General features: G+C 41.1%; 1 protein-coding gene across 5 annotated transcripts in view; it reads right to left on the reverse strand.

Annotated features, from left to right (window-relative positions):
- The window catches only part of PDLIM3 (PDZ and LIM domain 3), a 29,683-nt gene extending 17,168 nt beyond the window's left edge, over positions 1-12,515 (reverse strand). The window contains exons 1-3 of one of the 5 annotated variants that reach the window (XM_059049359.2): positions 12,140-12,515; positions 3,161-3,312; positions 1,186-1,270 (exon numbers count right to left, since the gene is read on the reverse strand). In XM_059049359.2, the coding sequence (XP_058905342.1) occupies positions 1,186-1,270; positions 3,161-3,312; positions 12,140-12,232 (330 nt within the window). In that variant the 5' untranslated portion in view covers positions 12,233-12,515. Of the gene's footprint in view, positions 1-1,185; positions 1,271-3,160; positions 3,357-12,040 lie in introns of all 5 variants that reach the window. The other 4 variants (XM_059049360.2, XM_059049361.2, XM_067022381.1 and 1 more) reach the window with 4 other exon arrangements.
- Positions 12,516-13,039: the final 524 nt, after the last annotated feature.

Genomic DNA, 13,039 nt, shown 5'->3' on the forward strand with positions numbered 1-13,039 from the left:
CACTGTCAAGAAAGGCCAGGAGGCCTTCTGATCACAGACTGGTGGGAGGGGTGCCATGCCCAGCGATAATGAGAGCACCCACTTAACTGAACGTCCCTGAGAGCACTTCACTGTACCAAGTTCCTTATCTATACTATTTTATTTAAACCTTTAGAAGCTCTATGAGACACATGTACGTTTGGACTCTCCATGTTTTTACCAAGAGTAAAATGAATGGGGGCTTGTGGCGGTACATGGGAAACTTGAAGGACAAATTCAGGAGTTGATGGTCCTGAAAGGGGAAATCTTGCTGAAGCATAGATTATAAATATACTTTCAGTTCGTTTTCATTAGATATATAGAAAAACTACACTTTGGGAATATCTAATCAGTTTAGTTAGGGATACTTGTTTAGAAAGGGATATGCAATTTATATACCTCTGTCTCATTAAACTTGGGGAGCTTCTGACCAAGCAGAGGTTCTAAAATCCTTTTCTTGATTACATGTCCCATATAGCACGATTGAGGGTTGGTTTAATTGCAGCTTTTTGGAGGTTTTCAAAGTAGACATAGTCAGATAAGCATCAGATTATTAGATTAATTTAGCTCATTATACAGAGTTGCCTGAAGGGAAAATCCTTTATCTTTTGTAATTCAGCAGCCCAGGCAGCATAACATCATGATTACATAATGCAAAACTCTTCTCCTAGAGTAAACTTAATTATAGAATATGCCAGAACTGATCATTAAAGAAGGATGTAACATAAGAGCTGGGTGAAGACCTGGAGGAATTGACGTTCATAATAACTATTAGATTAGAGACACCTGTTTCAAACGGTTGACCCTATTTTTGTTTTGCTTTGTGTTAACATCTTAAATTTCTTGGATTACCTCATGGTCATTTGGCAGATGTCCATCATAAAAAATGAAAAAATAAGTGGACTATACATAGATATAGCTGACTTTTTCCTGATGAGCACATATTTGTCTTTTAACAAGGTGTTTGCCTAGGCATACTTCTCTTTCTTTCTTGATGTAAGAAGACACGGATGATATAAATTAATCTTGGAGAGTAAAGACAACTGCTTCATCAGGTGGCTTATTCCAGTTTTTTAAATATTTGCCACTTTTCCCTCTTGGAAGGTATCCACATCATTTAAAAGGAAACATAACGTGAACATTATTTACTCCAAAATTCATTCATACCTGTGGTTCTGATTCTAAGTTGATTTTGAAAGGATGAGCCTTTCCATCTTCAGTTACCTGTGGAGACCATAAGCGAGTTTCCGCCCTGTAAATAAAACAACGTATGTAAACCCCAAATTCTAATGGTACTTCTAGTTTTAGTATACTTTAATTTCCTATGTCTCTGAAAATACTACCAACCCTAGATACTTTGAGCAAAAGCAATATTCCTTGCTCATTATCCTGTATTGTCTTATTGAATTAGTCTTATGCTTTTAGTGTACTTCTGGGAAGACTTGAATGGATCAAAATTGCTTGGAGGACTGCTATGGCCTGAATGTTTGTGTCCTCGCCCCACACCCCGGGTTCAAATGTTGAAATCCTAACCCCCAGTGTAATGGCCTTTGCAGGTGGGGTCTTTGGGAGGTAATTAGGGTTAGATTAAATCATTAGAGTAGGGCTGTCATGGTGGGATTAATGACCTTATGAAAAGAAGAGGCATGAGATCTCTTCCCTCTCTGTGTGAATGCACCAAAGAAGGCCATGTGAGGACATGACCAGGAAGCGGGCTCTCACCGAGAACCCAACCATGCTGGCTCCCTGACCTTGGACTTCCAGCCTCCATAACTGTGAGAAGTGAATGTTGGTTGCATAAGCCACCCAGCCTATGGGATTTGATTGTAGCAACCTGAACTAAGGCGAGGACATTGTACAGTGTCTGGAGAAAGTGGGTCTCCAGTGCACATGGGAAGCAGGACGGGACAGGGAGATTCTGGAGGCACACGCTGCAGACGACCAAAGGACAAACTAGATCCCTAGATCTCCTCAACTTCCTTCCTGTCCTACCTGGGGCACCACAGGAGGCAGTGAATGATTTGTCATGTGGATCTGCTGTTGGCATCAAGGAAATGTGCTTTGTCCAACGCTTCTCATGTATCTACTTGGGATCACGTGGCTCCTACGGGACTATGTGCTTGGCAGGAACACAGGTTATGCATAGATAGGGAAAGAGTCCATTTCACTTCGTGAAATGGCAGATGGGCTGACTGACTGTGCCTTTTGGACCACAGCAGGGAAAATTGTGAATACAAAAGCAAGAGGATAAACACACATGCTAATAACCACTATAACAAATCATTATTTTCACAATTCAGATTCAAATCACGAGTCTGATAGCAATAGATCAATTTCCTAATGTTGTTTTTGGTCAGAAATGTCTCATTGTCTAAAACCTTCATGTACATGTACCCTCTCATACCTTGTGGGATTCTTCTGGGCTGAATTCAGTACAAAACAGCCAATAGCATACCGGATATTAGCAACCAGATTTTAACATGATCACATCTTGGCAAGCATGAGATTCTTTTAGGAGCATCTCTAAATTCCACTCCATGTTCTCTACCGTGTTTAGAACAGCAGTATAACTGGACATGCTGTTCGGTGTTTATGTGGCCAATTCCTTAAATGGTTCTATTTTCATTGGTCAACTAACTGCGTTAGTAGAGGAAAAAAGTTATTTTAGCCTCTTTCATTATTCTGACATTCCAGAGGATTCCTTTTAGAAATCCTTTGTTAACAGCTACTAAATTGACTGACTTCAGTGAAGAACAGACCAAAGTGGCTGATACATTGAGGAAAAAGCCAGTCAAAATTCAGGATCCTGGGCTTCCCTGGTGGCGCAGTGGTTGAGAGTCCGCCTGTCAATGCAGGGGACGCGGGTTCGTGCCCCGGTCCGGGAGGATCCCACGTGCCGCGGAGCGGCTGGGCCCGTGAGCCGTGGCCGCTGAGCCTGCGCGTCCGGAGCCTGTGCTCCGCAACGGGAGAGGCCACAGCAGTGAGAGGCCCGCGTACTGCAAAAAAAAAAAAAAAAAAAAAAAAAAAAAATTCGGGGTCCTGTGGATACTCCTTCTCACTGGGAAGATGAAATCATGTATACTTCTGGTTCAGGTTCTTCTGCAAAACAGATCAAATTTTAACACCATTAATTAAAGAGCACCTGTCAATTTTGAGACACAGCTGGTGTGCTGCTGCTTTAATCCTGTCCTGTGCATCAGCGTGAGTCATGGACTCAGTACCGAAGCCATCAATAGCCAGGATGACATCTCCAGGACACAGGTTGGCAGCTGCCGCCTTGCTTCCTGGAGTAATCTGGAAGAAATCATCGCACATTTAAAATCAACAGCCTGCAGCATCTTGAGTTTCGTGCCCAACGTTTATATTTCACCTTGGTAACATTTTAGATGCTTCACTGGGCAGGACATATTACATCTCACTTAAAATAACTCCTAACTGATCAGTTGTGCTATCTCTATTTTCCCATTATGTGAAATAATTCTGTTTCTTACTAACCACATTTCCTCCATCATGACATCTCTGATTCTCTTTTAAAACATCTTCTGTAACTCCCTGTTTGGATCATATTTTCTTTGCTTTAAAGAAAATAATTTGTTTCTTAGGATTTTTTGTCACCCAGAACTCTCTATTTGGGAATAGAACTTTACTACATCTGGGGAGCCTTAATATTTGAACTGAAACTACTTTAGCATCCCTATAATGCACCTGGGATATAGAAAGCTGGAAAGAGAATCATTCTTGTATTAACAAGAAGAAGCCAGATAATATGCAAAATTGTGACTCTTCATGGACTCTTCAGAGAGCTGAAGTTGCAGGGCAACCAACTAGCTTGGAATCTAAGGAAAGACGGGAGTCTCCAAGGAAAGATAAGCATGGGCTCACCTGTACCAGAGCATGGAGGAAGATGGGGCCAAATGTACGAGTTGTTAAGAAGAGTTTAGCTAAAATTATGAACAAATTGCTAAAGGCCAAGTATGAGTTAAGCATTGAGAGTCTAGAACCCGTGGGAACCACAGATACAAGAGAAGTCTGTATCTACTCACAGTCTCTTCTCCATGAGTGAAGAACAGATGGAACAAATAGAAAACAACTAACAAGATGGTAGCTTTTAATTAAACCATGCCAGTAATTACATTATATGTAAATGGCCTAAAAACACATCACGTTCTGTTTTTTAACAAGAGTTTGTCAAACTAGGTTAAAAACAACAACAACAACAAGATCTAACCTTAGGCTGTCTACGAGAAATCCATGTGGGTTTCTTTTTTGGAGGGGAGGTAGGGAATGATATGAGAAATGATATGAGAAAAATATGGATGTTAAGTGTTTAGAAAGTGGCATATCTGAAATTATTTCAGATATTTCAAATTATTTCAACAAAAACATGTTGGATATACAGTTAAAAGCAATGATTGTTTTGATGGCTATACCTACTCCCAGTTTTTGTGGGTAAATCCCAACTATTTATGACTGCCTAATAGTCCTCACCCGGTCTCACCCTGCCTACTTCTCTAACATCATCTCACACCACTCTCACTCCCCCACCCCTCCCCAGACATCTCAGAGAGACCTCCCCAGACACCGGACATAGTTTCTCCAGCCCCCTCCCCATCATTCTCCACTGTTAAACCCTATTGTTTTTATTTATGAAAACAGTTTGTACTTTCATGTTTGTTTATTTACTTGTGTAGTGTCTGTTTTCCCAACTGGAAGTTCTTGAGGATATCTGTAATATTATGTATATTCCTAATGCTTCACAGTGTATACTCAGTGTTTGGAATTGATGAATAATTAGTTGAAAAATGAATGAAATGGACATTTAAATCAGAACTTGTGAAACAAAAATAACTAATCCTTATATACACAAAGATTATGGCTATTAATGTCAACCTGTCATTGTTCCTTTTGCAAGTTTCCACTGTTTAGATCAGAATAATATGTAGAACTTGACTTAAACCTCAAACTGCTCCAGGAATAAACTAGATCATTCCTAATGTTTAACTTGAGAATCAGTCATTAATTCATTTTTTTGTCTCTTTGCTTAATCTAGTCATTGATTCGATTTAACTTTGTGGCTCCAAGAGAGATCCAAGATTCATATAAATGAATAAAATTGCTAAAATGACAAATTCTCATGGGTCCTAGATATTCAGTCTCATCACTAAAATGTTTATTGTACTCATTTCATTTCTGTGATCACCTCACTGTAGCAATCATGATAATTTCCAGAAGGGACAGATGATGGGGGCTGGGTGAGGACAACTGGAGATTATTACATCTCAGCTTTTGGGAGGCATTTCATAGATGTTTTTCCATTTAGAAATTCTCCCACACTCAGAACTGTTAGAAGAATAAAAGTTTCCATCCCCAATGTGACTTGTAGGGCTAAAAATAACCTCAAACTTTTAATTTTCTCTAGCTATAGTTCATCAAAATCAGTACCATCTATTTTTAAACTTCTAAGACCAAAATGCTTTTCTTTGAGTTAAAATATGAGAAAGCATGGCTCAATGTGTTTGCTTTTAAAGCCTCGCCTAGCTTTTCTAATATACTTTAATTTGGTTTATGTATAATACTCGATCTAGGTTTAGAAAAGCCTAACATTATTTCTTAGCTCTGGTTCGATGAGTGGAAGGTAGGGTTGTATATATCTGTCTATATGAATTTTTAACAGAGATATCTGGGGTGCTGAACTTAGATACTGAATATTACTAAATGTTATTAACAACGTTAATATGGAAGTGAATAACTTTTATATTTATGCAAAATATTACATTTGCAAAGCTCTTTCTAATAACTCTCACCATTACAACTCTAAGATAGTCTGGACAAAGAAGGTTGCTTCTCTTTTTCAGAGAACCTGTGGCTTCTCACTAAGGTGCGAGCAGTTGTACAGCTATGTCATCAGTGGTTTCATTAGTTAAATAGGAAAAGTGGTCGATAGTGATGCCAGAACCAACTTCTGACTTTGCGTTCAACCTGGCGATTGATGTCCTGGGACCTCCACTTTAGGAGTTGACAACAAAGAAAAGAATCTGTAGAGAAATGGATGAGAGACAAGGAGAAAACACGATCCTTCACTTCTTAGTTCTCAAGTTCAGCGAGGCTAGTGAGCAGCAAATGGCCACTAAACTGGCCCGGTTTTAGTAAGTTAAACTATCTATTTAATCATAAGAATGTATTATTTTCCAGCATGACTTTATATTATTTCTTTGCAGTTTATTTATATTACTTTATATTATTGCTCACAGTTTATTTTTAACATTTTCGCAAATGATGAGAAGAGAGAGCTAAAATGAGGCAAAGAGTTTTTCAGTGGATTCTTTATTTTTCAGTTTCATTAGGGTCTCAAATGTCAAAAGCATTCGAGAGATCATTGGAAATAGTACTGCTGTCAATTACTTAGCACATATTTTCTAACTTGTCTGATCACCGAGCGTCTTTGCTTAACATAAAGATTCCAGACGATGGGAATCATGAAACAGAAGCTGTAGTAGAGGAACTAGGGAATTTGTGGTTTTTGTTGTTTTCTTTTTGCGGTACGCGGGCCTCTCACTGTTGTGGCCTCTCCCGTTGTGGAGCACAGGCTCCGGACGCGCAGGCGCAGCGGCCACGGCTCACGGGCCCAGCCGCTCCGCGGCCTGTGGGATCTTCCCAGACCGGGGCACGAACCCGCGTCCCCTGCATCGGCTGGCGGACTCTCAACCACTGCGCCACCGGGGAAGCCCGGGAATTTGTGTTTTTAACAAGTCCCTTAAGATGATTTCTGTTTTTCACATCAACCTATTACTTCGGTTTATTTGGAAAAAACTAACTTAAATCACAGGTAGAGCATCTATCAATGTCCTATTAACTGTGGGAAACACGAGGGAAGTCCAGAATATCGCCCTGGTGGGATTTCTATATTAAGAATTAAAATGGTTGAAATAGTTATGGAGCAAGACAAGTATATACGGAAGGGCTGTCCTGTGGGGCGTGGATCTAAATAATGAGAAATCCCATTGTTCAGTTGTTCCCCATTGCCTACAAATAAACTTCAGTAGCTCACCTGGCATCAAAAGCCCTTCAGCACCTGGCTGCAGTCTACATTTCTAGTTCAATCAGAATCTCTGCAAGTAGCACCTGGGCATGGGTATTTTCAACTTATCTGGGTGAGGCTAACGTGCAGCCTCAGGTGAGAACGATTATAGTGCTGTTATACTGTTGGTGTTGGTATCCTTTAAGATGAGAAAACTGTTACTCAGAAAGTATAAGAAACTTGCTTAGGGTCACACATCCAGTGAAAGTTTGAAATTCCTCGTGGGTCTGTCTAACTCTATAGCTCCAGCTCCTCCACTATCCCAAAATGCCACCCCTGCAGGTACTCTCTCCCCCCTGACTCCGCCCATCTCTTTGGCCATGCTTTTTCGTGGAATCCTGGACAAGTTGTATCACGGTAGTTTGTGTTCATGTCTCTTCTGCTGATACATGAACTTCTCAGGGGAGTAGAAACCCATTAAGTGATGACTGTATCCCGCACAGTGCCTTCCACGTACAATACCTTCTGCGCTTAGTAGGTACTTGTGGGATGTATGAATGTTGGGGACAGATGAACCACTGCTTCCATGCAGACGCGTCTTTGTCAAAACACAATTAAGTACAGTCACCCCCTCTGAATCCGTGGGTTCCGCATCCAGGATTCAACCAACCGAGGGTTGAAAATATTTGAAAAACAATTCCAGGGAGTTCCAAAAAGCAAAACTTGAATTTGCTACGTGCTGGCAACCATTTACATAGCATTTACATTGTGTTAGGTATTAGAAATAATCTAGAGATGATTTAAAGTATAGGGGAGAATGTACGTAGGTTATATGCAAATACCATTTTATATAAGAGACTTGAGCATCCTGGGGTTTTGGTATCATTGGGGAGGGGGGTTGGGGGCATAGAGGAGTGCGAGTCCTGGAACCAATCCCTCAAGGATACCGAGGGCTACCTGGAAAAAGACTGTATTCAACTGTAAACATTTTCTAAAAGTTCAAATATAGTTTATATTAAAGTACTATTCAGTGTTAAAGCCTACAAAACTTAAGAATACACTAACATTTTCTATGTTGGTACCCAAGTCCATATATAGCATTCTTGGTTACAGTGATCTTGATCTCCTGGGTGTGGTCTGTATAGAAAGGAAGCAAGAGGAACCGAGTGGGACAGGACATAGTGGCATGAGATGTGTACAGTAGTTTTACATCGTGTACACAAAAGAAGCTTGTGCTTTATTCCAAATTGGACCATTTATTAAAACAAACCATCTGTAACTTGGCTGTGATAGTAGATCCACCTTCTGGGTGGTCCAAACATTTAAGAAAGAAAGAGAGTCCTTAGAACCTTCTTGCCAGAAAAAAAACAGCTGCTCGCCTAGAGATGTGAACCTTAAACTTTATTCTGTGAAATGCCTAGGCCAGCTGTATATGGTGTTTGCAGTAGCAACTCCCTGCTGCACACTGAACATACGAAACTTAAATTCATATTGCATGAAGTAGAGCACACCCTTGCCTAGAAACTGCTTTCCTACAAACCATATCACAACCAGTGGCTCAAAAAATTTTTGGAGATTGTCTGGTGTTTGATTTATCTTACTTCTAATGTTTTTTATGATACAAAGTTTCACCCAGCTGGTTAATTGGATAGTAAACAATTGTAGGGTGGGGACTCTTTGTCCTAATTTTGTGAATTGTAATTTCAGCTGATGGAGAGAATTACTTTGTAAATCCTGCCCCCAGCAGAGGGTGGAGCAGAGGACCACTGTCTAAGGAGCATTTCTACAATCTGCTTTTGTAGTGTGTGAGGAAGGGAGGGGAGGGCATTGCTGGTAGGACAAAACTTGATTTAATTGACTTGAGTACTAGATCTCATTCATGGGACTTTTTGTGGTGTTAAGTGCAGGCCTTGGCATTTTCATTCTTTGTATGCTTAAGAACTTATGGAAAACAGACAAATCAATTAACCATAAAACAGTTCTCCTTTTTCTCTATTGTGGAATACTTCTGAGGACACAGTTTGCACCTATTATGAAAATAATTTTATGTCAAAAGTGAACAATTTATTCACCCATATTGTGTCTGTTTGTATTCTGTGACCTGTATGAGGTACTAGACACTGTGCTTGGCACTGAACAGCCCCCAGATTTGCCAGTTGTTGCACTGAGGGGGGAGCATTCAATCTGTGGGATACAGATGTACTCAACCATCTGCGGTACAAGGCATGTTATAAGGAGAGGTTGTAGGTCAAGAGCTACAGTAATTAAATGGACGAAATGATGAAGAAGCCCGGAGAAGTGCTATTTGAATGGGTTTCCACAGGCACAGAGGACAGTGGAGTGGGTGGGGAAGAGAATTCTGGAGAAAAATGATAGCAGGAGCAAAGCCATGTTACAGAAATCATAAGTGGTCCAGATTATGGGCACCACTACCTATTTATGGACTGAGAGGAGGAAAGGAGAGAGGAGGAAGAGAGGGAGGAAATGAACTTGAAAACTTGAGCTGGGAGAGAGGGTGAAAGCCATGAATTTCGTGCTACAGACCACACATTTTATTCTCTATAAACTGCGGATGCCACTGAAGGATTTTTAAGAATGGGGAAGATAGGAGCAACCAGCAACCACCTCAAAGATGGCGGGTAAGAATATGCAGGGTGCATTGGAGAGGGGAGACAACAGCTAGGTGTGAAATTAGGAAATCTTGCCTGGGGACGGTGGTAGAAAAAAAGGAAAGTGGTAGATCTTAAAGATGTAGCATCAGTAGGACCAGGTGATGAGTTGCATGGCACAAAATACCTATTTGGAAATATCTGTGCAATAGGCAGAATCTTTCACGTGTGTGGGCTTCAGGATGCAGGCTTTGGAGGCAGGTCGACCTGCATCAGATCCTGCCCTGCCACTTGTGGTCATCGACAGGTTAATGAATCTCTTGAAGCCTCACCCTCCTCATCCGCAGAAAGGGATATTACTACTACTACTCTGATAGGATTATTGTGAGATTTAAGTGAGTGCATATATAGGGCTTAGAAGAGTGCATAGCAGGCAAAAGAGTATACTAACACACACACAGTCTCATTCACTCTCTTTTAACACAGTATAAAAATATTAATAGAATTATTCTACTACCTAATTACAACACTGATAATTATGTTTGTGTAATATTTTTTAGTCTTTTTTCCAAACGATTTTTAGTATTCTTATAATTTCAGTGGAAATACTCTCAATTAGGTGTTCACTAAGGCAAAAAAGTTCCCATGAATATGTTTTCACTTATTCAACAAGAATCTATTTATGTGAATGGCTTTGGGTACACTTGGAGTACAAAACAGTTTAGTTCACCCGCTCTCCTTGAGTTAAATTAAAGAGAAAAGCCATAGTCAAATGAAATAATCATTTGTGTTCGTGCGTGCACTGTTATTGAACCAAGTGTCAATATGAGTGATACATATTAGTTATAAGTTAAAAATTCAAACGGAATTGGCTTCCCAAACAATAGCTGCCATCAGATCAAATATATTTACCGAGAGCTCCTGCAGTCAACTGCAAAATGTTAAGTGCTTCTTTGAAATAAACACTGTTTATAATGTCAACATTTCAAACATAAGATTAATCATATTGACATGTTCCACAGTAATAGTGAGATATTTCTTTTATAAATCACTGACAGGATTTCTGTGACAAAATTATTCCTTTAAGGTTTAATATAAATATGGTTTATCCTTTGTAAGGATTCAAAAGCTTATTTCATTTAATATAAACAAATGAACAGTATACTTCAGAAACTTTAAAAATATTTCTTTGTAGAGATAATGGAAACTGTTTCCTTTGGTGAATCCATAAAAGGCATTGCTTGGCCCAAGTCACTGAACCATTTTCTACCTAATTTACTTAGGAACATTTTTGGGGTATGTTAAGTTTTCATGTCTCATATGAAAACACATGTCAGATATGTTTATATGTTTTCAAAAAATGTAAAACAAAGCTTGAAATGTTCCATGGTATGCATCTGTTCCATGGATACATGTTTCATGAGATATTTTTAAAAGCCATTCATTCTTAGAACTCGTAAGTAGAACAGAATTTTAAAAGTATTACCATATTCAAAGCCTATGTGAGGATATCAGATTATAAAGTATACATTTATAAAATATAGTATAAGCAGTAAGGAACAAAATAAAGCATAGTAAAGGCATAAATATTCTGAAAGTTTATGTTTTAAAATTAGGTTTAATAGGCTTTATATGTGATAATTGAAATAATAATAATTTTCTGTTAAGACAAACACATGTTGGAAAAAAGATCAACTAGACCAACTAGAAATTTACTGACGACAGATCCTGAAGTATCCATTTTCTTTTTTCTTAATTAGACAATACTTTAGAGAATATTAAGTAAGGAAAGCTTGACTTTGTTGGTCAAGTATTCAGAGTTATTAGGCTGAGGATGGTTCTCCATCAGGTAAACGAAACTATCTGACACATTTTCTTTGTAGTTTGAGTTGTAGATGATGATTTCTAAGCCAAGTTCCAGCTTTGGGGAATATTTATTCAAAATGCCTGGAAACCTAGGAATACAGATTAGTGATATTGTCCCTGTCTGGGCTGATAAGAGCGCCTCCAACTCGGCCAGCCGAGGTCTTGCCCTGCGAACAGCGCCCTGCTGAAGTTTTCCTCCAGACAGGGAAAGCGCTCAGTTGCCTGTCTCTCTCCAACAAACAGCCACCACTGTCTCTCCTTCTCTGGACCCCATCTCATTTGTTACTGAAAGGAGACCCGGAGCGGCGGGCGAGAAGGCAGCCCACCTCGCAGCCTCGCCTTCTCTGAGCGCAGGGAAACCACGCCATCCGTTCGTCTCTCCTCGGAAAGTTTCTGGAGGCCAACAGGCTGCAGACAGAGACCACTGGAACTGCCTGGATTAATTCTCTAAGCTGCTCTGCACCCTGCAGACCTAGTTTGCCAAGGTGCTGTCCTCCCTCGAACCGTGAACCCGAAGCCGAGGCCCCACCCAGCGCACCCCAGTGCCTCGCTGGCCACTCTTCTCTCCAGGGGGGCCCGCGGCACGCCAGAGTCCCCGACTTGCAGTAGAAGAACGGAAAACACCTACCCTGGTGATGATCAAAGGCTGGTTGAAGTCTATGCCCCCCGAGAGTCTGAAGCCCCAGGGCGCAGGGCCCGGCAGGACCACGTTTTGGGGCATGGTGCCGCCTGGCACGGCCTTCCGGGGGCGGGGGCGCAGCAAGTGTCCCCGAGCGGAACAGCCCACTCTGCTCCTGGGGCAGCGTCCTCGCCGGACCGCGACCTGGGAGCTTTATCCCTGCTCCCGAGTGACGTCACTGGCCTCCCCTCCTCCCCGCCTCCTCCCACCAAGGAGAGCTCCAACTTTGGAAGAAAGAGACGCGCCAGACCCGCGGGAGTTTACAGACGCGCACCCGGCCGGCCCAGCCTCCCAGACCTTGGGCGGACGCTGAAGGAGGCTTCGGGTTACAACTCCCATCACTTGCTCTCTTTTTAACATCTTTATTGGAGTATAATTGCTTTACAATGGTGGGTTAGTTTCTGCTTTATAACAAAGTGAATCAGCTATACGTACACACATATCTCCATATCCCCTCCCTCTTGCGTCTCCCTCCCACCCTCCCTATCCCACCCCTCTAGGTGGTCACAAAGCACCGAGCTGATCTCCCTGTGCTATGCGGCTGCTTCCCACTAGCTATCCACCCTACGTTTGGTAGTGTATATATGTCCATGCCTCTCTCTCACTTCGTCCCAGTTTACCCTTCCCCCTCCCCGTGTCCTCAAGTCCATACCCTACGTCTGCATCTCTATTCCTGTCCTGGCCCTAGGTTCTTCAGAACCATTTTTTAAAATAGATTCCATATATATGTGTTAGCATATGGTATTTGTTTTTCTCTTTCTGACTTACTTCACTCAGTATGACAGACTCTAGGTCCATCCACCTCACTACAAATAACTCAGTTTCGTTTCTTTTTATGGCTGAGTAATA

This window comes from Kogia breviceps, chromosome 20, assembly GCF_026419965.1.
Source record: "Kogia breviceps isolate mKogBre1 chromosome 20, mKogBre1 haplotype 1, whole genome shotgun sequence".
In the NCBI taxonomy this organism is placed as follows: Eukaryota; Metazoa; Chordata; class Mammalia; order Artiodactyla; family Physeteridae; genus Kogia; species Kogia breviceps.